General features: G+C 44.0%; 1 protein-coding gene across 1 annotated transcript in view; it reads right to left on the bottom strand.

The window, feature by feature from the left end:
- Nucleotides 1–26,426, bottom strand: part of LRP1B (LDL receptor related protein 1B) — a 1,229,602-nt gene that overhangs the window by 747,460 nt on the left and 455,716 nt on the right. The window contains exon 6 of the mRNA XM_060257450.1: nt 80–337. Within this exon, the coding sequence (XP_060113433.1) occupies nt 80–337 (258 nt within the window). The remainder of the gene's footprint in view (nt 1–79; nt 338–26,426) is intronic.

The following is a 26,426-nucleotide window of genomic DNA, read 5'->3' on the forward strand; positions in this document are numbered from 1 at the left end:
AGTTTTCTTGGAAGGCTGAGGGTGTTTTTTCACTAACTTTGTGCCAAAATAATCAGTACCTCAAAACTGAAATACTTACTGTGAAGATTAGGAATTGTGCTGATTATCCATTCATCTGTTAACATTCCAGTTTTTGATGTCTTTATGCACTTCAGTTGATTTGAAGATTCTCTTGATTCAATCCAACAAATTGTTTCCTTGCTGTAAACATAAGCCAGGGTTTGAATCCCACTTCCTCTGACAGAGTCAAGAGAATATGCTCTACTTCCATTCAAATACAGGACCTCAATAGTATCAGAGTTTGCAATCAACAGGACTGGCGGCGAATCATTAGGCTCTAAAAAAAAGTAAAAAGGAGGGTGGGACGGTTAATAGGCAAAGAACGTATTAATATATATCCATCCATAAATTCATTATTTTTTCCAGGATATGCAAACAAAAACAATTTACTATGGTTAATGATAGATTCCCCCACCCCAGAAGGCATTTAAATACAGTGATCTATTGTGTCAGATTAGGTTTCTACAGCATGAATTTACTAAATTACAAATACATGGTTGTTAAGTCCATAAAACTAAAACTCAATAGTCTCAGTAGAATTCTCAGTGTTGAAGGTCTGAAAAGCAAAGGAATCCAGGTTTGAACCCCGGATGACATTACAGAACTCAGGGAAGATTCAAATCTCAATGACCAGTCACTGTACAGTCAATTTGAAAATGTGAAGATATAGTATCTCTTAGCAGTATGATAAATTAAATTATTGTATGGCATTGTGAATAGGAGATCCTGAAGTTTGGCTATCTGAAGCTGTAGCTCTTTTTTGACACCACTAGGTGGTAAACTGCTTATTTTAGGCTGAGAGTTCTGCTCTTAACCACTAGACCAAGCTGGCTCTCTTAGCCATATGTTTTGTGTTGTAAGTGCTTTAGTATTTTAATTCAGTTGGCTAGACAGGGGCACAGTAGCTACACTGATTCAGTTACCTTGTGAAGACAAACAGTAGTCATGCTCACCAGCCCTTAGAGCAACCCTGACCACCCCCCCCCCAAAAAAAAAGGATTGATTGTGTGTAGAATGGTAGGAGGGCTTGGAAGCCAAAACCAGGATGTTAGGAGACTAAAGCTGCTTCACCCTAGGAACAACCAGTCACCATGTCTCATAGATTCCACATGACAACTATAGCTTCTTTTCTCCTTTCATTAGTAGTTAAAAACTGTACCTAGAAAACTAGGAGATGAACTTGCTAATTAAATTGCAGAGTCATTAGGTCACCTCATCCACAGTGTCCAACGACATTGTCCTCTCCACCATACAAATTCCTGGATCTTTGATCTGGACCTGCTCTGCTTGCTATACCTTTCCTAAATATGTATCCTGCCTCAAGTCTGGAATAATCAGGTATACTGAGGATTGTCAAACACTGATCTAATATAGCTAACAGAATAACTGTCAATCTCATCCTATCCTAGAACAGCAGCTCTACTCCTAGGACCAACCCAATTCTATCTTTTTGGGAATTGAATCCCCACCTACCACTACTTTCTGCTCCTTTTGATTCCAAACCCTGAATGAAAAAGATTCCTTGTGGGCTTCCTAGTGTCAATATCTGAATGCTCATCACAAATGCTTGACACTGACATGAGTCTATGGTACTTGTGTCTCTTAACCATATATAACACACTGTTTCAGCCACTTTCAAATACAAGAATAGTTTGAGAAGTTGCAAAAGTGAAATAGTTTCTCCACATTGGATTTCTGAGGTCAATTTTGTGAACATTCAAAGAGTAGGACACATACAAGTTCAGAGCATACAGGTATCTGACCAGACAGTCCCCACACTCTGCCCCCACCCTCATTCAATGGAGTGGTGGGAGTAAAAATGGGATGGATAGAATATAATATTGTGACATCACTTCTGGGTGAGCAGCTGGAAGTGCTGTCATGACATCTGTAACACTCTAAGAATTCCTCCAATCTCTATGGTAAAACCATAGATATTAAGGGAATTCCTAAAGCATCACAGACACTGTTATTTTCCACAGTCTTTGCCATATACTCTTGGTTGTACTATAGACAGTTGTACTGTTGACAGTACAAGATACATCAGCCAAACAACTAATTACTAAGTAAAGGAGGCTCCATTATGACTAAGTACTACAGTGCTGAGGAAGAGAATTAAGAAAACTAACTATGAAGAACATACAAACTTTTCGTAGCTATTAGCCTCACAACAGCCTTGAGAGACAAATTAGGCTGTCATATAAATGACATATTCAAAATGACGATGATATTCTTGACAGCTATTAGGATATAAGATGTTTAGTTTTAGCTATGTATCTCATCTTGGATTCTGACTAGCTTTGAGGCCCAGCAGATGGAAGCTTAGCCTACTATTTCTCTAAATTTGATTATTGATTAAAATCTCATAAGCAAACCTGGATCTTGCATATCGTTTTCTTGGGACTGCTGCAAACCTTGGAGCTTCTTGCCAGGGTAGTCAGCAGGGTCCCAAAAGAACTGATATGTTGAGATTCTGAGTAAGGAGGGTGGGGAAGCTACAATGGAGAGTGAGCTCCCCAACTGACCCCAGCATGAGATTAAGTTGCAAAACACTTGGTGGTCCTGAGTGGACTTGTGGCTTAGCCATAGGTGGAGACAGATTGCACTCCAGCTGATTTGGATGCTGCTATAGAGGTGCTAAAGCTGGGAAATTTGTCCGTTAAGGAGAAGCAGAGTGCTGGTCTGCTGGCATGGCTTCTGCTCACAGTTCAGTGAATGGCTTTGCAGAAAGAATTGACATGAAGGAAAAAGCACAAAAATTAGAAGTGGAACTGGCAGTGCAGCTTGTTAGGTGAGTGTGTAAAAGTGCCCCAAGCACACAAATATGCAAAGTATCATCACAGCACCTAACTAAGACCCTGAGAAATGGGACCCTTGTGACATAGTCACTAGTCCTGATGATTATTATTATTTTAGTGAGGATGAAAAGCAGGAACAGGTGGTATAGGCAATACCTCTGAGGGAGAGAAAAGCCCACCAGAAAATGGTTGGGAATGCACCCATGGTGGATACATTGCATACTGTGAATGATTATACCAGCCAGGAGCTGACAGTATTGAAACAGCAATATAGACAGAAAAGGGGTGAATTTATTTTCACCCAGCTGGTTCAACTCTGTGACACTAGTGGAGATACAGTCCAACTGAGAAATGCTGAAATTGACCAGAGCTACTACTCATCCTACTCTGAGGCAGTTTCTATGAATGACTCCCTCTATTGAAGGCTAATAGAATGGATCATAAATGCAATTTGCCAGGCATGGGTGGCTCAGTGGTAGAGCATCTGCTTGGGAAGCAGAGGGTCCCAAGTTCAATCCCTGGCATCTCCCCAAAAAGGGTCCAGGCAAATAGGTGTGAAAAACCTCAGCTTGAGACCCTGGAGAGCCATGAATGGGGCTGTGGCTCAGTGGTAGAGCATCTGCTTGGGAAGCAGAAGGTCCCAGGTTCAATCCTTGGCATCTCCAAAAAAGGGTCCAGGCAAATAGGTGTGAAAAACCTCAGCTTGAGACCCTGGAGAGCCGCTGCCAGTCTGAGTAGACAATACTGACTTTGATGGACCAAGGGTCTGATTCAGTATAAGGCAGCTTCATATGTCCATATGTTCCATGCCACACAGTATGGGAAAACCCTGGGGGAGGCACAGGCTCACTTGTAAGAGCTGGGGATGGTTGCTGCCCATTACACACCTGGTTTTTGGAAGCTAGACCAGCTGGCATGAGAGTGATTTTTTTCTGAAGTGTTCCCTTCACCCACAACAGGAAGTTCTGTTAGGGTGCTAGGAGAGATAGCGGGCCAGATGGTTTGGGATGTTGGAGTCATCCTGAGTCAATTGGCTCAGTTAGAGGAGCCCTGTGATCAAAGAGTTATGGGGATCATGAAAAGTGAATCTGTGCACTCAGTGAACAGGGCAATTGTAAACATAATTTAGATGGATACATAAAGTCACATTACAATGAATTTGGAGAGATCTCAGGGATGGAGCGCCTGGGATGAAATAGATTAGCAGCCCAATGCAGTCCTTTCAGAAAAGCAGAAAAAGCAATTCATTCAATTGTGGGATGCTCCACCTGAAACCCCATCCCCAAGGAGGAAGACTTCTAAGTCCACCTAGAAGATGACTAGGTAGAGCCATTTATATCCTGATCAGTTTCACCTCCCTAGCTAGGTACAGTGGACTCGTCCTGAACCCCTTTGATAGAAAAGCTGGTTCCCTACTGGAGCATGGGTGTGAAGGATGATGGGGGACTCTTGATATAGATTTGTTGCAGTATCACACAGCAGAAATTGAGCTGGAATTTTTTTTTAATTTGGGCAAGTCTTGCATGGACGACATAAAAAAGATAGCCCCCCTATCACCTGAGGAAATTGCAGTTGTACTAGCACAGGGTACCCCAGATTCCAAATCCAGACCTCGGTCTGGAGAAGAGAAGCAAGGAGCTCAACCTGATCTGCATGCTTCTTGGACTACATGCCTTCAGTTGTTTGGTAGAAACACCTCCCCCCCCCCCCCAATGGACTAGCAAAACTGTGCAAGAGCTGAAAATAAAGCTGACACACTAACAAGCTTCAGAGCAGTCATGAGGGCTGCCTATATGTTCAACCTTGTAGCACTGTTCCTTGTAGTTACTGAGTCTCTGGGTTTTCTTGGTCCACTGAGAATCAAGCCTTGGTGGATTTGTATTGCGACGCCTGTCGCATGTAGATATAATTTTGCCCTGGTGTCATGCTCCAGCAATAAGGCCGTGTTTATATTTCTGATGCCCTGACCCTTCAGAAAAGGCAGAATATGAACATATGAAGCTGCCTTATACTGAATCAGACCCTTGGTCCATCAAAGTCAGTATTGTCTTCTCAGACTGGCAGCGGCTCTCCAGGGTCTCAAGCTGAGGTTTTTCACACCTATTTGCCTGGACCCTTTTTTGGGAGATGCCAGGGATTGAACCTGGGACCTTCTGCTTACCAAGCAGATGCTCTACCACTGAGCCACGGTCCCTCCCCGAATAGAAATCTAAAAGATTAAAACTGCACGAAGCCTAAATAATCATAGTGTAGAAGCCTTATATACTTAAAGTGCCAAAGTCCATCAATTAGAGGATCAATCCATTTTTAAAATGGCTTGCTGGAATTAGGGGGTGGGGAGTGTGATGGAAACAAATTCCAGCCACTGGTATTATCATTATATGTAGTCTCTTCTTTTTGTGTGCATGCCCACATCGTTGGTCTACTTTTTGCTTGCAATGTACCAATGCTATGTATAAAAAAAAATCCCAGATTTTTTTTTTGTGGGAACTATATTATGTGTAGAGTTGCCAATCCCCAGTTGGGGGCAGGGGGTCCATGGTTTGGAGGCCTTCCCCACATTTCAGGGTTTTTAGAAAGCGGGGTGTGGGGGAGATTGAATCAGGGCTGTAGCCAGGATTTTAAGATTGGTGGGGCCCACAGACAGCGGGGGGGGGGGGGGGACACGGGATGCCTAAGGTGAGCGTGGCTGCAACCAGAGTCTACAAGGCTGGTGCAAAAGACAAGGAGAGGAGCACAAAAACAGAGACTTTTTTGGGGGAAGGGGGAGGGAGGTAAGAACTGCATTCACCCAAGGTAGCTTTTCTCTCCCTTATATCCATAATAAAACTTCGTTGGTCTTAAAGGTGCCACTGGACTTGAATTTTGTTCTGTTGCTTCATACCAACACAGCTATCCAACTTGAGCCTATCTTCATGGTTCTGTTTACAGTTAGGTAAGCAGGATAATCACATATACATAATTTATCCAACAGCACCAATTTTTACACACCGCGCAAAAGAACCTATATCAGGATTTGAATACAAGCTGTGTTGGTGCTCTTGAGCCTCCACACTCTCAGTTCATTTGACTTGCTCTTGCACTTTCCTCCCTTGCAGAGTGATCATGGGTATTTGATGAGAAAGAACTCCGAGAACCACCAGACGGCCTCTGGGCTTGGCAACAGGTGGGGAAGAGGCTGCTTGGGAGTAAATGGAGGATGCACAAGCACAGAGAAGGGGAAGGACAGGTCAGAGCGATGCCTGACCAAGGGGAGCCCAGTTCAGGTTAGGATTCCTGGCAAAAGAATGAAGGGGGGTGCTTCCCAGATATTTCCTGAATCAGACCTGGCATCCCTAATCATGCAGACAGCCAAATGGCAGGACAAAGAAGATCTGGCCCTTAGATGCAAGAACAAGGTCCGGCCCTTCCCAGCCAAGCCGGCATCGCCGGCGTTCAGGCTGGGGGCCGTCTTTGCCCCCTCGGAAGGAGGGAGCAACAGATCGTTTGGCCCTGGTACATCCGGGTCTGTCTCTGGGCGTGGTGTCAGGGCTATATAAGCCCCGGCCCCGCCCAGAGCTTTGCTTTAGATTAGATTAGATAATTTTATTTATATCCCGCCCTCCCCGCCGGGGCAGGCTCAGGGCGGCTAACAGTAACATTCCATTATACAGAGACAGGTTACATTCAACATTAAAAATTCTAATAGGTTTAAAATTAATTAATTTAATAAAAATGTTAATGCTATTGCTATTTGTTCTTTATTATGATGGCGGGCTCATTAGCAATTACTTTCCTCGTCAGCGAAAGCCAGTCGGAAGAGGAAAGTCTTGCAGGCCCTGCGGAATTGTTCAAGGTCCCGCAGGGCCCGCATTTCCTCTGGAAGGTGGTTCCATAAGTTCGGGGCTACAGAGGAGAAGGCCCGGTTGCGGGTGCATTGCAGCTTCACCTCTCTTGGTCCGGGGGTGGTCAACAAGTTTTTTCCAGCTGACCTCAGTGCTCTCTGGGGCTCATATGGGGAGAGACGGTCCCTAAGGTAGACAGGTCCTCGACCATATAGGGCTTTAAAGGTAATGACCAGCACTTTGTAACGAACCCGGTATATAACTGGTAGCCAGTGCAGCTCGCGCAGTCCAGGCTGTATGTGCTCCCATTTAGGGAGCCCCAACAGTAGCCTGGCCACTGCGTTCTGCACCAGCTGCAGTTTCCGGGTTCGGTACAGAGGCAGCCCCATGTAGAGGGCATTACAGTAATCCAGTCTCGAGGTGACCGTTGCGTGAAGTACCGTTGCCAGATCTTGGCGCTCTAGGAAGGGAGCCAACTGCCTTGCCCGCCTCAGGTGGGAAAAGGCTGACTTGGCAGTGGCTGCAATCTGGGCCTCCATTGATAATGAAGGCTCCAGTAGAACTCCCAGACTCCTAACTCGGTGCGCCGCTTTTAGCGGCGCCCTGTCGAAGACCGGAAGAGGTATTTCCCCTTCCCGGGTGCCCCGACCCAGACAAAGGACTTCTGTCTTCGCTGGATTCAACTTCAGCCCGCTCCTCCTCAACCACATTGCCATATCCTGCAAGGCCCGGTCTAAATTCTCAGGGACGCAGTCAGTTCCCAGTTCGCTGTTCCTGTTTGGCTCTCTGCCCACCCACCCTCCCTTGGCAGTTCAGGTTTCAACCGGTCGCCTTTTTAGGGGCCAGGTAGGAATTTTTTCATCTTCACATAATTGGCCCATGTGAAGTTGTTTTTCACCTACCTTGTACTGCCTTATAGCATTAGGTGTTAATCGTAGGAGTCTGTAATTTGGTCGCAGGCTGGAGGATGTTTTGGCCACAGTATTTGCAGGGGAGCACCTATGGCCTAGCACCATTGGTGCGGGTGGTCTGTATGAACCGCAGATGGGCTACACGGCTCAGTGCGGGGAATGCAGATCACGGGGAATGCAGATCATGGAGAGCCTCACCTGGGAGCCTTTCCATGGGGGATTGATGCTAGCCCAGGTGGAGAATGGCTGGAGGCCTGGCCACTCAGTTACAACCCGAATATGGCGGGTTTGTGTTGGGGGCAGGGTGGCTCGCCCTTTGGACAAGGCGGGGTCAGGGGGTGACCCCAGGGCTTGTCCTGTTTAGGTCCCATCCCTGCCAGTTTACAGGTTAATTAATTAATTATTTAATAAAGCGGCCCGGTTTTTATATCCAACACTTTGTGTCTGTCTCTTCTTTCCGACTGGGGGGGGGGCAATTCATAACACACAGTCTTATGAGAGTCTTTTAGCCATCCAAGGGTGGACTGTATAGCTTCTGTAACTCCATTTTACGTTTTTGCTAGTGCCTGACTTTTAGTTGCATGGGAGCATGGGTGACAGGCTGCTTCATAGGGAATGGTTCTCTTTGCTTTCATTAGAACTTTCTCATGTTCTTATCTAAGAAAGCTGACTTGTTTTTCTCAGCTACTAGGAGCCAGGTGTAGGATGTGGCCTGGCTCTTCTCAGTGCTTAGGGATGTCGTTTAGATGACAACACAATTCACATAGAAATTAGGATATAAGGTACTTCATTTTAGCCATGCATCTAATCTCGGATTCTGGCTAGCTTTGCTATGTGGGTATGTTCAAGGCCTAGGGTTGCCAAGTCCAATTCAAGAAATATCTGGGGACTTTGGGGGTGGGGCCAGGAGACTTTGGGGGTGGAGCCAGGAGACATTGGGGCAGAGCCAGGAGCACGGGTGTGACAAGCAGAATTGAACTCCAAGGGATTTCTGGCCATCACGTTTAAAGGGACAGCACACCTTTTAAAATGCCTTCCTTCCATAGAAAATAATGAAGGATAGGGGCACCTTCTTTTGGGGCTCATAGAATTGGACCCCCTGGTCCAATACTTTTGAAACTTGGGGGGGTATTTTGGGAAGAGGCACTAGATGCTATACTGAAAATTTGGCCAGGGCTTCTAGCCCGGCTTTATTCTTTTTAAGAACAGAGGGGGAATTCTAGCAGAAGCTCCTTTGCACATTAGGCCACACACCCCTGATGCATCCAATCCTCCAAGAGCTTCCAAAAAAGAGCCTTGTAAGCTCTTGGAGGATTGGTTACATCAGGGGTGTGTGCAGGTGTCATTTTGTAGAAAAACAGGTGGTGGAGCTCATCCAGGGATTGTTACACAGCTGCACATACTATTCAATAGACGAAGTGGTGGAACTCTCAGAAAGTTTCAGGAGCTGTGCTCCTCTGAGCTCCCACTGAATCTGAGGCCTGGGTGTGTGGCCTATTATGCAAACAAGCTCCTGCTAGAATTCCACCTCTTTAACAATCTAAAAAAAATCCTGCAATTTTACCACTGACCCTTTAAAATGTTTTCACAGAATCACAGCACTGGAAGGTGTCATCCAGGCCAATTAGGCCAAACCCGCCCCCCCTCATGCAGGATCAGCCTAGAGCATCCCTGACAAGTGTTTGTCCAACTGCTGCTTAAAGATTGTAATTGAGGAGAACTTAGTTAGCTGATTCCCATTGTTGTACAAATCTTACTGTAAAAATGTTTTCCTAATATCCAGCCAGTGCCTTCCTGCCATTAATTTAAACCCATTATTGTGAGTCCTATCCTCTGTCACCAACAGCGACAGCTCTCTGCCTTCCTGTAAGGGACAGCCCATCAAATACTTAAAAGAGAGCAATCAAGTCCTCCCTCAACCTCCTCTTCTCCAGACTGGACATTCCCAAGTTCCTCAGCCTTTCCTCATAGAGCTTGGTCTCTAGGCCCCTGATCATCCTCCTTGCTCTCCTCTGCACCCATTCCATCCACATTCTTTTTGAAGTGAGGCCTCCAGAACTGCATGTGATACTACAGGTGCAGCCTGATCAATGCAGTTTACAATGACACTACTATATTGGAAATCCAGTAAAAGGTGAAGATATAATGTGTTCTTCATCATTTTCAAGGGTGGTATGATAGTTTTCACAAAGATTCATTGGGATAGATAGGATTTTCTCTCCTGGGAAAGATTTATTCCTTGTACTTACCACTTATCAAAATGTTTTACTATCATGAAGATGTGAGGTGCAAAACATTTTTTGACAAGTTAAGATGGAATCTTCCTCCCCTTTTTACAGACATCTTTGGCAAAATTGTTTTTTTTAAATAAAAATATTGCAATAAAAATTTCTGAGCATTTAAATCCTTGAAACATGGTTAAATACAGTGCTTTAGCTTTCTTTAAATTGTGACACAGTACTGAACCAAAAGGGGTCTAGTCTGAGTTTTCCTTAGATTTTGTTTAGACATACAGAAGGTACCTAAAAGAGATTTAAGTAGCTCATAGGACTGAGTGACCTTTTCTGGAGGGCGTTTTATAATGGTTTCTCTTAGGACTCCTAAAATTGGGGACTTCAAAACTAAATCAATCTGCTGTGCCACACTTGGGGATCATTTTCTGGCTCTGTACAGAGTAATATTAGGACTCAGATTGTTCTTTCTCACATGGTTGCTCCCAGAGGGTGGATTTGGGTTCCCTAACCTTAACCCATCATAAAGATAGCCATGAGAAAATGCAGAAATCAAATATGTAATATTAAAGGAAACCAAAATATAATCAATAAGCCTACAATCTCTTTCAGTGATGTAGGTGAAATCTCCTTTGCTATCAAAATGTTGTTTCCCATTCCTGATTGTGAGTCCAAACTGAATGGCAAAGTTTGGAGTTCCAGATTCCGTTGCCTTAAGCTCAGTGGGGATCCGCGGAGCTTGTCTCTTGCGGCCCCCCTGAATCGGGAGACCCTGGAGGGGTTTCCTTTCGGCATGGGTCTTTTTCAGGGAGACAGGAATACAGCGGCGGCTGTTCCTGTCCTTCTTGTGTGCTCCATGGCCATGATCACCATTATGGCAGAAACAAGTGAACACCCGACTACTTGCTTTCTTTTCTGCTAACAAGCCTTTGATGCATTGCTTTCCTACCTCAAACACGGCAATTCTACTGTGCAAGTAAATTTGCTTTTCATACCATCGGCTAGTGGGTCGTTTTACATAACAACAAACGGATCATTTCAAAGGAAGGGAGAGAGGTGAATTCCCCCCCCCCCACTTTCCCATGAATCTGGCTTCCAAAAGATAAAAAGAACAACTTTGAATACCAGCAACAATCTGAATTTGACTGAATATAGATACTTAAATCGACTTGGATTATGATTGAATAAGTGATAAAGAGACTATTATTTAAAGATTTCAGGTTTTCATGGCTGGTAACATCATTAGGGTTTGTAGAATCTATCGGGCTCAAGTGCCGTGTTCTACTGGAGAAAGTTTTTCTTCCAGACGTTTCGTTCTCAGCTGCGGAGAACATCCTCAGTGGCGTTGCAGCCGGAGCAGGCGCTCTGACCTTCTTGGCTGCTGTGCATTGAGTGAGGCCAGGGCTGCTGGAGAGCTGCTATTTCTAGGCTGGAGGGGGTGTGGTGAAAGGGCAATAGGTTTGTGGATGTGCCCATTTTTGGTGGGGCTTCCTGGAAGGGTAGTGATAAGGAAACTGGCTGTTGAATGTGACCATTGTTCTGTGTTAATTGCTGGGAGGGTTGGAAGGGGTGTGAAGATAAGGAAGATGGTTGTTGCCTGTGCTGATTGTTCTGTGGAATGTACTGGTTGTTCTGTGAATTTCTGCAATTTATAGTCTGTAGGGTGTTTTGCAGAGCTGGATACCAAGATTGGTGGATGGAAATGCCTATATTCCAAAGAGATTGGTATTTGTTGTCTGAGTGCAACTGAAATGGTAACAATCAAGATATACTGCTGGTGGAGATTTGGAAGGATAGACTAACTGGATCTCTGAGTTACTTTTCAACTTTGATTATTAGACTGAGTTATTCTGTGGAGTAAAATGGCATCACAAAGCGAAATGTTTCATAAAAAAGATACAATGGATATCATATTTTCTCTAAAGCAGGACCTTGATTTATTAACAGAGTTGATAAAAAAGCAAATGGGAACTTTTATGTTGAAAGCTAGCGGAAACTTGAATCTACATGGGCAGAGTGACAAAGAGATCTTGGTGATGTCTGTGGAGTTGGAAATGGAAAAAGATCCATTGGGAAATGAAAAGAAAATTAAAATGGAACCTAATGGCACAGTTACTAAGAAGAACCGGAAGTTAAGGCTGTTTGAAGTTTTTTTGAGAGGATCTAATGGCATGGGATTTTTACTATCGTTACTGAAAAGGCTGCTTGCATTAAGGAGAGAGGATGCACATTTCATCAAAAAAATCAAAACATGGAAAACTTTCAGGAAGAAGGGATTTAAAATTGTTTTCCCTCTCTGTAGGTAACTGGATAATATGGAACTCAGCAAGATATGCAATTTTAAAAGGCAAAGTGAGATCTTTGGGACATAATAAGTTTGTTCCTCTCTGATTAATATGGACATAAGAGCTAAAGGATGGAAAAGTTCTGAAAAGAAATTTAGATAAATAAACAGTTAACTTGGATTAATTTTTAAGAAGACAGACAACACAATTATTTTGTAATCTGGTAGATATGCTCTTAATATGTTTGTCTGGAGAAATTGCTTCTATTGAGATAAACTAATATGCTCCTTGTTTACCATTTTTCTTTCTTATCTCTCCACTTTTTACGTTATTTTAAATTTGATCTTTTTCTCTATCCGTTTGAAATATGTAAGTTAGAAGGATAAATAAATATTTGTTTTTTATGCCTATCTAAATGATGACATTGTTAAAATAACAAGTCAGTTTGTATTTTTAATATGGTTAAGCTTATCCAGTTAGTTCTGTGTTGAGACCTTGGTGATTTTTTTTAATATCTATGTTTGTTGAAGAAGAATAGTTCAGACTTGTATTTTAAGTAATAGTTTAGTAAAAAGTGTACAATGGAAAATGAAGACGGTAGAATATTTTGTTTTGAAGTAAAAATGTAACTGATATATTTGCAGCTTTCTTTGTTTCTGATCTCCCACTCTGTATTTCCCCCTCCCTCTTGATGTTTTTTCCTTTGCTTATGCTTTTTTCTTTTTGTAGTTAAAATTAATAAAAAATATAAAATTGAATGGCAAAGTTTATCAAATTTTGGCCATCAACATTAATATTTTCATCTTTGGCTTTTCATTGACCAAGTTTATAGTAATTACTGATGAATCCCAGCTCCAAAAAGAAGTTCTTGTTAAATGTTCTGCGGAGTTGCCAAGATGGGTATTCAAATCTTCACAGACAATCCAGGGAGTAGCTGAACAGATCAATTGTATTAGTAAACACATTTCAGTCAATTTCTGCCATGATGCTCCAGTTTCTCGATTAGAGGGTGAGGACATAAACAGATATTTACAACTATTAATTGTAATGAATTTATTGAAAGTAAGCTTGCTTGAGCCACTGTCGTGCCTGTGAATAGAGGGCAAAGCACCAGTTGAATGTTGTCAATAAACATGCTAGTTAAGCCCCCACTGGGACCTGTTTCCTTGGCAGCTGTTGAATAGGAAGAACCTTTTAACAAGGTATTTTTAATGACTCAGGTTTCTTGAACTAAAATATTATCAAAACTATGCAGTAAAGAGTAAATTGAAGGATTAGATTGTCTCCCTGCCTGTCCAGCTATATTATATTCCAGGAGAGTAGGCAAAGATTGCGTCTCTGTCCTGAGTTTCTAAACAATTAAGAAGATTGGTAGAGACAGCGCTGTGAGAAGGCTTGGCTTGAGTGCGATTTGGTGGAACAGATAGTGGGAATATTTTGATAGAATCCATGGAGTTATTTTGAATTGTGAAATCTACTAGGACTGGTCTAGTTCATGGAGCCTAGTAGATTTAGATTTTCTAATCCATCAGTTGAGCTTCCTCAGGACTTTTTTTTTTTTTTAGCAGGAACTCCTTTGCATATTAGGGTTCACCCCCCTCCCCGATGTAGCCAATCCTCCAAAAGCTTACAGGGGTCTTCTTACAGGGCCTACTGTAAGCTCTTGGAAGATTGGCTATATCAGAGGGGTATAGCCTAATATGCAAAGGAGTTCCTGCTACGAAAAAACCCCCAACAAAATCCTGAGCTTCCCTTTGGAAAGTCTTATTGCTTGGAATATTTAGCTGATGTTTTAGAATGTTGAGCTTTGAGCTGGGCTAACATGCTCATACTCAGTTCAAGAGAGATTCCTAACTGACCCTAGAATCTCTTCATCAAAATAATCATTTACTAGAAAGCCTGAAAAATTGAATTAACTGATTTTTTAATTTATGGTTTACCATTTTCCTTCCTTGATAAGGATTTCCTTTTCTCCTTGTTACCTCTATACCTGTTCACTGTTTTATTTACTATCTGATATATGCCAATAAAGGCTTGTGTGTGTGTGATAGGGATTAAGGTACTAAGAAAAGGTAGTTTTCCTGCTTACTAATGGGTTAAGTCCATGAACATGCTGTGTATAAAAATATTTAAATCTCTCCTTTTTGCTCATGTTATGGAGGGGATTTACTCTGAATTAAAAGTTAACAGCACCTTTGTGTGAGTATGGAAGTCAGATAAAATTAGAAAACATTTCAGGTTGATTCTAATCAATCATTGACCCAGAAGTCCATACAGATGGTTCAGAACAGACCATCTATCATTTGGGCGGGGGTGGGGGGACCTCCAGGAAGAGATAGAAAGGACCATCTGGAAAAGATTTAAAATCAGGGAGCTAATGAGGTAATAAATGAAACAAGAATTTTTGAGGTTTATCAGTTATAGGAGAGGGAGTGTATAATAGGCCCACCCATTCATTAATTTTGAAAGATAGTCCTGCAACTCATCTAGTTTTTTCACAGATTTAGTCTAGAGTTTGAACAATCAAAACGGTTCGGTTAACAAGAATTTGTGCAAGGAAGTCAGAATCTGTTATTTATTTATTTTATAACACTTATATCCTGTCCTACCCTGCAAGCAGGCTAAGGATGGCTTACAATAAGATCAACAATAAAACATTTAAAACAGTAAAACAATCATTGGAATTTAAAACCCCCTAATTTAAGATGGCAGAATAAATCCACAAAATTCCCAGGAGCCATTGCAGGTATATACAATAGAACAGGTATTTGGGGATTAGGTGTGAAACAACATTTATCAGATGGAATGTGGAGAATGGAATGACGCCTGGGGTGAAACTGAGAGAGCCATATCCAAGCACCCATTCGCCTGGTGGAACAACTGTTTTACAGGCCCTGCAATAGACTTGAGGGTGCAGGAGCTGGGTTAACCTGATCTGTTAGTTGTGAAAGGATATCATCACCATCACCACCACCACCACCACCACCACCTGATACATCTGAATTCAGGGGATCAAAAGTGTTATATAAATGAAAGCAGTGTTGCACTTATCTGCAGCTGTTATTCATCAAGTTGTCTTTTGTGCAGGCACACACTGTGACTGTGCTTGCACAGGCTAACTATTAGAGGATTCCTTCCCTGCTTTTACTTTTCTCTTTGTCTAAACCTGAAGGAGGAGCCCCTCCCTGAAACTGGAGGTTCATTTTCTTGCCCAAATGGTTACATACTCCTGGGAGGGCCTCCCTTTCCCCCTCTCAGTTGTTCAGCTACCAAGGCTAATTCAGAGAGAGAGAGCTCACAACAAGCTCATTTTGGACCCTCTGTGCAGTCCCACACTGGGAGACTGAAAAGCTACATATGAAGACATGGGTGTGATGCTCTCTTGTTGGAAGAGAGAATGCAGGACAGCTTTGCCCACTGGAGCCTCCTTTCTGGCCTCAATATCAACCACATAGTGCTTCATGAAGGTCTCCAAAGATGTCCACATTTCAGCCTTACAGATCCCCATCAACGGCATGCCACACATGAATGCAACTGACACAGCCTGCACCCTGGTTGAAGGGACTGAATCAAAAGTGGACTTGGAGCCACAGCCCAGTTGTAGTACCACTGGATCACCATTGTGATACACCTGGAAATGTTTGGGAGAAAGCAGCTCTACCCTTTGAGTGGCCAGAATAGCACACAAGTAACCACATTGATTTTCTGAAGGACTTCCATGACATGACACTCCCTCCTTTGAATTGCCATTTCCTGGAGGGAGGTATTCTCTTCCTTCCACTAGGATATTCACTGTCACCACCTGCTCATTTTAGGGGCTCCCACTGAGAGGAAGAGGACTCTCAGTTCCCTTTCCTGTTTCCGAGGCCTGAGCTCCAGGTCTCTTGCTACCCACTGCCTGGTTACCACAGAGAGCAAAGGCTGCTTGGGGGTTCCCATGGATAGTTGGCCACATGCACCCTGACCACTTCCCTTCTCCCTGGGGGTCCCTGTAGCAAATGTTGCATGCCTAAAGCAGTTGGAGAAACTTCGGGTTAGAACGGATAAAAGGAGGTACTTCTTCACCCAAAGGGTGATTAACATGTGGAATTCACTGCCACAGGAGGTGGTGGCGGCTACAAGCATAGACCGCTTCAAGAGGGGGTTAGATAAAAATATGGAGCAGAGGTCCATCAGTGGCTATTAGCCACAGTATGTATATGTGTGTGTGTGTATTATTGGCCACTGTGTGATACAGAGTGTTGGACTGGATGGGCCATTGGCCTGATCCAACATGGCTTCTCTTATGTAGCACAGAGATCGAATATCAGCATCAAAAGATTAAAATATTTATAAAATAAGAAATGTTTACAAGCATACTTAAGCACAGCACCAGATCAGGAAATGGAGGAACAAACAAAATTTGGTCATCAATAGCCTGTGTGTTGGGGTCAACCTCTGCTACCTCTGTGTCACTGAAATGACTGTGGATGTTATCAGAATCAGCTAGTTCAGACAGAGGCTGACCCACGACAAGCCCTTCCAGACATTTATCTTAATATCTGTTCTTATAAAATGGGAGTTGACTCAGAGAATTCGTAGCTCAATAGCAACCCAAACATACATGAAGCTCGGCCAGACGACTAAGCTAGACCACTATCAACATCAATGTTGTCTATTCTAACTAAAAGCAGTTCTCCAGGGTCTCTTGCAGAGGATTTTCATATCATGTACTACTAGGAGGTCTGGAATTGAACCTGGGACTTCTTGTAGGCAAAACAGATGCTCAGCCACAGAGCCACATATCTACCAATGTTCCTTCTAGTATTGCTGTATACAATATAACCATTTGCTACATCAGCTATAAAGTACCTTCTAGTGTCTTTAGAGTCTCTCCACTTAATATGTGACCCACAGGCTGAAAACAGATGGCCAGATCAGGGCGGCATGAAGCCACCCTGGAAGTAAGCCAGCCGAAAAAGGAGTGGCCAGGAGCCTCTGGGCAGCATGAATGCTGCCCCCAGAACAGGGATGGGCTATGTGAACCCTGGAGGAGCTTCCAGAGTGCTCGTGCACCTGTTGGCCACTCCCCAGTACTTCATTGTCACCTCAGAATTAGGCAACAAGTTTAAAGTGGTACCTTTCTGAGGCGGCTTCAATCAGGCCCAGGACGGGCTGCCTGCAAGATGGGGCTGGCAGGCAGATGTGTGCGTGTGTAGGCACTTTTTTGATCTGCCCGCCTGCTTTCCCTGGGGTGGTGTAAACCGTCCATCTGTTATCAGCCATAATGTATCGTTTACATGGGATGGCATTACACCCCCCCCCCGCCATAATGTATTGAGGCCGTTTTCCCACTGACCTTACTAAGGAGTGACGTCCCTCTTCACCGCGCAGCGTCTGCGTGGATTTCCCACCAACTGCTGTGCACAAGCAGGAAGTGCCGCAGCTTTTGCGTCGCAGATGTAAACCGCTAAAAACCAGTTTACATCTGCGATGCAAAAGCCGCGGCTCTTCCTGGTTGTGCGCAGCAGTTGGTGGGAAATCCGTGCAGACGCTGCGCGGTGAAGAGGGACTTCGCTCCGGAGTAAGGTCAGTGGGAAAACGGCCTGAGTTTCATCTTATATGAAAATTCCCAATGATATGAAGACTTTCCATGCCAGTAACGAGAGAGATGTAACAAGAGAGATGACCACCGGATACTGCGGGATCGGAGGGGGGGGGGAAGATTCCATTAACAGTATTTTATGCATCACAAAGTTTGGCCTGTTCCCAAGGGCATGTATAGACACTCAGCATACACAAACATACTTCTGAGGTGCTTTTTCCTTCTGCGTAAATAATTATGCAGATTTGGCTATCCCTAGAAACTGTTGCTCTGTGAATTTAAAAAGAGTAATAAATAGAGTATTTTGTATGCTTTGCTCTTTTATATTTAAACTTTACCTATTTAGGTACTGGATTAAAAATAACCATTATCTGTCTAATAAAACAAACTGTCAAAAGCAGGCATTTGCTTTCCTGGACTGGTATCCTTTCATTTTATCACTGTTAGGTGATTTTTTCATTCATTTCCTTGTTAATAAATTATTCACTGACACAGTATGCATGCTTTTTAAAAAAAAAAAATACAATACAATAAACTAAATTTATAAATATTTATATTGGTTTCTGTTATTCTAAAACTTGTAGAAGGTTAAATATTGATAATTTACTATTAAATAAAACCACATTGTAATAACTATGGCGGCCCACTGGAGTTCACTTCTATGAGGGGGAGCAACAATTCCCTGCGTAAAGTTCCACAGTTCTCTGAACTGTGGAGATTCCACTTGTATGACCATACTGAAACCACAATATATCAATGTATCAAATAGTCAACATGGACCCATCTGCATATACTTAAAGGCAAGGACTGAGGCCACACTGAGACATTCTGTTCCCAGAACTTGTGAAGAATCCCCAGGTTTGCAGTAAAATCCAAGAACAACAAAAAGTTTTCACAAACTTCACCGAAAGCAATTGGCTTGTTCAGTCAACTGCATCAGAAACCATACTGTCAAGGGAACCCTCTATCAGTTTCTGAGGCCACTGTGCTGGAAGCAGACCAGTGGGCAGAATGGAGTTTCTGCTAGAAGCCCCTCGTGCCCCCTGGTTCCTTCTTTCACCAAGGTGCAGCCACTGGATTTGAACAGGGGGGTGACAAGAACCTGGAACATCCACTGCCAAACCCCACTCCTCACTGCCTAACCATCTGTTACCTCCACTGTCACCCTGGGGGCTGGGCAAAGAGAAGTGGGTGCATCCCTGCATTCCCAACACCTCCCATCCACTATTGACCCATGATGTGAGCTGGAGGTAAGCAGTCTTAGTAGTGGAGAGAGGAACAGTTGAGCAAGCATGCAGAGCAACAAGGAGGGTGGCCTACCCAGTAAGAGGGATAAAACCATTGTGGGAGAAACGGGAAATGAAGATCAAGGAAGAGAGATACTGGCAGAGAAAAGGGGTGGGGGAGGGAGAGTTAGAGAGAAAGGGTCTGTGAAAAAGAATGGCTGGGGATGGAGAAAAAGAAACAATATCAGAGAGAAAAGGGGTGGGGGAGGGGGGAGGAAGAAAGGGTAAAGGGAACATAGATAGATATATAGATACACACACATTCTTACTAGCAGAGGCCCAGTTATAAAGCCAAGTATTTCTAGTTTAGATACAAATTTTTAAAATGTAACTCCATGCTTTGTAGCCTAAGAGGTACAGAACTGGGTATGAAAAATATTGCAGTATTACAATGTACTGGGTTCAAAGCATGAGGATGCCCAAGAGATAGTGAGTTCTGCTCTTTAGTCAGTGATTCAGCATAGGGAGATAGGAACAGAACTGTCTGGCAGGACCAATGGCCCTGCTTATATGCATGCAAACCTCCCCACCCACAACCCCCTTTCCATCATCCCATTACACACAACTATAGGTTAACAGCTGGCCTAACGATCCCTGATGGGCCTCCTTCCTGAATCCCATTACCATAATCCCATTACACACAACTACAGATTAATAGCTGGCCTAAGGATCCCTGATGGGCCTCCTTCCTGAATCCAGGTGGCTATTGTTTTAAGGCAGGGGTGTCAAACTCATTTGTAATGAGGGCCGGATCTGACATAAATGAGACCTTGTTGGGCCGGGCCATGTTGGGTTGGGCCAAGCCATGTTGGGCCAGGCCATGTGTGTACCTATTTAAGATTAGGTAGCAGAGATACAAAGTTTATAAAGAACACGAACACAAATATATATTTTCTAAAATTAAAACATGATTAAAATGTTAACACTCATTGGTTTTAAAGATGCTTTCTTCGTATTTCTCCTATGGGATCAAGGGAACTGAGCAAAGGAAGCTCTGGCTCTTTCCTTCCTTCCCCAGGGGACTGGGGGGGAGCCTCAGCCAATAAAAGGAAGAGAAGACAGGCTTGGCTCAGTAGCGCCACTGTGCAATTGAGAGAACCTGGCAAAGCAAGCTATTCCTCCCCCCTTCCTTCCCAAGAGAGGAGCCTCAACCAATGGAGAAAATAGAGATTTTCCTCTGAAGCTCCTGTGCGATTGAGCAAACCTTGCAAAGCAAGCTGTGATGCAGAAAGAAGCAAGAGAGATGGAGAAGGAAGCAGATGACAGCCAGTTGCTTGGGGGCCTGATAGGAGCGCTCCGGGGGCCTGATTCGGCCCCCAAAATGCATGTTTGACACCCCTGTTTTAGGGTCGCAAGCTCAGCCAATCTCTGCTGGCCCTCAGGTCAAACTCCAGTTCCAATACATAACACTCCTCCTCCCAAAGTTTCCCAACACCTAACAAACATAGTCTCCAAGATGTGCTACTATCCATCGCTCCCTGTTGGACCAACGAAGCCCCCCAGGTGTGGCCGAGGAGTCTGGTTCCCCTGTCTGGGCTGCCGGTGCCAGGCTGCTGGAAGGCTGCTGCGGTGGAGCGGTTTAAGGGTTCCCAGTGTCGGAGGTGTCCGGTGGGGGTTCCTCCGATTCCTGGTGGTCTGGCTGGGCACTGACTCGTGCTGGCTGGAATATGCGGCGGTGGAGTTGATCCACGTGTCTGCGCAGGACTTGGCCCCCATCGGTCGAGACCTCATACAAAACTGGGCTCATGAAGCAGACGACTTGGGCGGGGATCCATGCTGGGCCACTGCTGAAGTTCCAGGCATATAAGGAGTCTCCCTGAAAAAATCCTCGGGGTACCCCCTGGCACTCCAGTGATGGCCGAGGTTCGGGGGCTCTGTCTGGATGGAGACGGTGCAGTCTGGTCGTCAGGTGGTGGCCCAAGAGAAACTGTGCTGGGTTACCCCCTGTGGTAGCACTAGGGGTCACTCGATGGCCAAAAAGGAATGCAGCTAATTGGTAATCCCAGTCCCCATGAATTAATCTGTGGCGCCCACAGAGATGGTTTATTGGCAATTCAACAATCGAGCAAACAAAAAAATTTAAATACTTGGGGATCACTTTTAACCACAAGTTAAGCTGGGTTTCACATTGTAACAACACCGTCAATTTGGCTAAATGTTCAGCTGCTCAAATTAAACAGTTTTTCTTTGCAAGGGGCAACCAATTAGTTCCAGCAGCTATTAAAGTGTTCAAAGCCAAAACGCTTGCCCAAATCCTCTATGGTATCCCTATTTGGATCTCGGCTTTTACCAGGAAAGCGGAGGGCATTCAAGCCTCATTCTTTAGACAAATTCTTGGTTTTCCAAAATGTGTGTCCTACTTTGCTCTCTGCTCTGAAGTGGGTCAGTCTTTGGTGGAGACAAAAGCCTGGATTGCAGTGTTTAAATTCTGGCTCAAAATTCATTTTAGAACAGATCCCAACAGCCTTCTTGATTGTATGAAAAGAGACCCATATATTTCATCCTGGACAGCAGTGCTTCTGTCTAAACTCAATCAATTGGGGTTAGAGGTAGATGATTTTTCTACCGCTGATGAGTCATATATCTTCAGATGTATTAAACTGAGACTATGAGAATCGGAGGATACGAAATTACGGCCAACTGACCCTTATATTTGCTCTCCAGCTTCCTTAGGTCTTTATGCTTTTTGTGGCAAAATGCCCAATTATCTATCAGACCTAACCACTCCAAGTCATCGCAGGGCATTTATGTTGGCTAGACTAAACACGTTTCCCTCCAAAGTTTTACAAGGGAGATATCAGCGAGTCCCTTTAGCCGACAGACTTTGCTCCTGTGGAGCAAATACCCCTGACTCAATCCAGCATATATTGCTTGATTGTTCTTTATACCATAACCTCCGTAAAGATTTATTTGGCAAGCTTTCTTTTTCTCCAGATTTGTCTATTCTGCCACCCTGTTATTATTTATTGAGTGATACTGAGGGGGTGGTTAGTGAGGCTGTGACAAAATTTCTGGCTGACATCCTTAAATTTAATTCTGACCATGTTTGAATGCATCTGTAAGCTCGGTTTTATCTTGACTTTATCTCCAATGTTTAAATTTTTATATTCTGTGTATTTTTATCTGAATCTATTATGCCATTAAAGGTTTGGTATGGTATGGTATGGTATGACTCTTTTGTGGTGCGCACCATCCGTTCCGCCTGTCTGTTGGTGGCCGGGTGGAATGGTGCAGAGTGGATGTGCCTGATGAGGTAGCGACCCAGAAACTCTTGGACCTCCACTGAAGTGAAGGCCGTTCCATTGTCTATGACCACTGTGTCCGGGATGCCATGTGTGCAGAAAATCCTACGGAGTGCTCGGATTGCCACTTGGGAGGAGGTGGAAGTGACTGGGACTACCTCCAACCACTTGGCGTATGAGTCCATCAAAATAAAGAATATTTGCCCCTAGAAAGGGCCCGCAAAGTCCAAGCGCAACCGGGACCATGAGTTGCGGATGGACTCCCAGTGTTGCACAGGGGCACGGGGTGGTTCTGGCCGGGTTTCCTGGCAGGCCTGGCATCACTTGACCCAGGCCTCAATCTCACTGTCCATCCCTGGCCACCATACATAGCTCCGGGCGAGTGCTTTCCTTTAAACGATGCCTGGGTGAGTCTCGTGCAGGGTTTTCAAAATTCTTTGGCGCAAGGCAAAGGGAACCACCACTCAGCTGCTCCAGAGTAAGCATCCCTTGTGGGAAGACAGTTCATCCTGGTGTGAGGAAAAGACTGTAGATTCAGGGTCTGTTTGGCTGGTAGGTCACCTCCTCCACATCCAGTCGAGGACACGGGATAAGATGCAGTCCTTGCCCAAGTGGCAGGTGATGTCAGCAGCTTGCAAAGGTTGGTCAGGGAGATCCTCGATGAGTAGGATTTGGTGGGCTGGCGCTGGGTCTGGGTCTTGGGCAGGTAATGGCAGGCAACTGAGGGCATCGGCATGCCCCATCACTTTTCCTGGCCTGTGTTGCAGGGAGTATTGGTAGCCTGCGAGAAAAACAGACGAGTGCGGGACCCGGGGCGAAAGCATCTGGGGGGGCTGGTTGTCGGTCAGGAGTGAGTAGACCCAGCAAGGGCTTGTGGTCTGTGGCAATGGTGTAAGGCCGCCTATAGAGGTAGCTGTGGAACTTTTTTACTCCTGCAACAATGGCCAGCGCTTTTTTGTCGATTTGCACGTAGTTGCGTTCGGCCGAATTCAGGGTGCAGGAGTAATAAGTCACTGGCACCTTCCTGCCATCTTGGAGGCGATGGCCAAGGACTGCCCCGACACCGTACAGGGAAGTGTCGCAGGTGAGGATGACCAGCAAGGATTTATTGAAGTGTGCCAGGACCTTGTTGGGGGTCAGCAGGTCTGGAGTTGAAGAGCCAGTTTGGTGTAGTGGTTAAGTGTGTAGACTCTTATCTGGGAGAACTGGGTTTGATTCCCCACTCCTCCATTTGCACCTGCTTGCATGGCCTTAGGTCAGCCATAGCTTTGGCTGAGGTTGTCCTTGAAAGGGCAGCTGCTGTGAGAGCCCTCTCCAGCCCCACCCACCTCACAGGGTGCCTGTTGTGGGGGAGGAAGATTAAGGAGATTGTGAGTCGCTCTGAGACTCTTTGGAGTGGAGGGCGGGATATAAATCCAATATCTTCTTCTTTGACGGCCCGGAATGCGGAGACTTGCTTCTTACCCCAGACCCAAGGAGCATTCTTGTCAAGGAGACGCTGAAGGGGTTTCACAAATGTGGCGGTGAACTGGTCTGCTGCCTCTGCAGTGAGGGCCTCTTCCATCGTGACCTGGAGCGTGGGGTCCTTCTTGGCAAGGTGCCTCCATTGGATTCTTTCATTCCTGAGGCTGCACAGTAACCGGTCCTGGAGGGCCTCCTCCAGGTTGCTGAAATTGCAGTTGCGGGCTGCCCTTCGGAGAGCCATAACAAAAGCCGTAATCGACTCACCCGCCACCTGGTTCCTTCCATAGAATGCGTGGCGGGCAACTATGATGGAGGGTTTAGGCACAAAGTGCTCTTGAAGTTGGTTCGAGATGGTCCGGTATGGCGTGTCTTTGAGGTCGGCCGGAGTCAGAAGGGAATGAGGAATCTCGAATGTCGAGTGACTGCAGACACGGAAGAAGGTGGCCCGCTTCTTTACCTCGTCTGTGATGTCCGAAGACACCAGGAAGAAAGCGAAGCAGGAGGCATAGGATTCCCAGTCCTCGGTGGTGGCATTGAACTCATCAAAGTGTCGTGGAGCGGCAGCCATATCGTCTGGCGGCGGCGATGCGTTGTGTGGTGCTGGATGCAGGACCAACGGCATGCAAACCTCCCCACCCAAAAACCCATCACCATCATCCCATTACACACAACTATAGGTTAATAGCTGGCTTAATTATCCCTGATGGGCCTCCTTCCTGAATCCCATTACCATAATCCCATTACACACAACTATAGGTTAATAGCTGGCCTAATGATCCCTGATGGGCCTCCTTCCTGAATCCAGGTGGCTAGCGTTTTAAGGTCTCAAGCTCAGCCAAGTCTCTGCTGGCCCTCAGGTTAAACTCCAGTTCCAGTACATAACAAATATTGAAAATAATATTGTTTATTGTTCCAAATACTGATCTTAAGTATAATCCTGTTATTCAACTGTATTTTCAGGTATCATGCAGGTCATGTGGGAATAAACCATAAATCAACTGGATACATTTGAAATCCAAGGTATCATTTAAGGAATAGTTTTGGATTACATCATGCATTAGCAAGGTGTTTAACAATATCTGTTGAGTACATCATTACAGAAGCTCCCAACCATGTCAGGCCACACATACTTCACAGTAGGTTCAACCCATTAGAAACTTCTCTTTCATAGTTCATATGCATTCACAGAGGCTTGCTTACTTGGGAATCCTGGTGAATTATGTCCTTAACATATCAAGCAATTACATGCTCTGCATTTACTACCTACCTTGCAACCTTATAGCCCTCCTCTCATTTTCCTTCCTTAAAACACCTTGCTCTGTTCCTATTCCCTCTCTAGTGACCTCTTTTCTTTTTGCAAGCATTCTACTCTCTTTAGCGACGCTACTTTTTGTACTCCATCTCAGGTTTAAACAAGGTCTCTGACGTAAAGTACCTGAGGCTTTATGCGAAACAAAAGAAGATAAACAATTGAAGCATTTCTGTAGTGTTTTTGAACACATTAATACAGATCTGCTTTGCTGAATTTCCAAGCTGTATCATGCTTCAAGGGGAATATAATTAGGCTAAATGTGTTTTAAAATGTCCAAATAATGATGCTATGCTTGGTGTTTTAATGAGACATGAAACTAGCACACCTCTAACCCATGAATAAAGAAGGACTAATTATATCCCTCTTGCTCAAAGAGTATTAGTTTTCTCCTTGACTGTGGTTAAATGATGAAAGACTTGTATTCCCTTCCTATCCATTTTTTACTTTAACTTCAGATCAATAAACAGTGTCACAACACATAAGAAACCAGGCTTTCCTCTCACACTGCCACCATCGTTTGCAATTCTATTGCTGAAGAAATCTTTACAAGTGTCAGAGGAGGTGCTCTCACCTTCCATAGAAGTCTTTTCTACAAGAAAGGTATTTAAAACCCTAAAAATGTTACAATCAGCTTTGAAATTTGAAGTACAATAACAGGAATATCAGCAGGATGGGAAAACTGTAGAAGGATTAACACCAAGACAATGGGGCAGGGGGGGGGACACTAAGGATATGAAAGAAAACAAAAATATCTTTAAAATAAGATATGCCTTTTAAAAAAGAGCAATGTAGATTAGAAGACCTAAAACTTTAATTCAGTGTGCTTTCCTCACAAGAGCATTATATGTATAAAGTCAATTTGTGCTGAATGTCTTTTTTGAAGGGATAGAAACACAGTCATGAAAAAGATTGAGCAGAGCAGAAACTTTTTTATGTCCCTCTTTCTTTCATTATACTCCATTTTCCTATAGATCTGCTATATATAAGACCTTGCATGAGCTTTTTGCAAGATGAGCAACTTTTTCAGAAGCTAAAATTTAAATCAATTTTTTAAATATTCTTTTTCTTGCATAGACTTTAATACAGTCTTTCAAAAATCCTGTTAAAGAATAAAGATTTTATACCTTTAGAAAAACCATGTCTCATTTTTTTTTTCATAAAGAAAAGTTTCATCCCATCCTGAGATAAGCAAAGATAAGTTCCATTGACTCTAGACAAACTCGTGCATTGGAGTTAGTAACTATGAACTTTTTAAAAAAAGATGCGGTATATAGCATACTTTTAAGAAACATTATCATAGCTACTGCAGCATCTAATTAACTAAAATGTGTTTTGAAACCACATTAAGAAGTTCAAGATGTTACTTGCATAACTAAAAAAATGTTTTATGGAATGAGGAATTCTTCTTTTCCCCAGTGCATAAAGAAAT

Source organism: Heteronotia binoei, chromosome 16, assembly GCF_032191835.1.
Source record: "Heteronotia binoei isolate CCM8104 ecotype False Entrance Well chromosome 16, APGP_CSIRO_Hbin_v1, whole genome shotgun sequence".
NCBI lineage: Eukaryota > Metazoa > Chordata > Lepidosauria > Squamata > Gekkonidae > Heteronotia > Heteronotia binoei.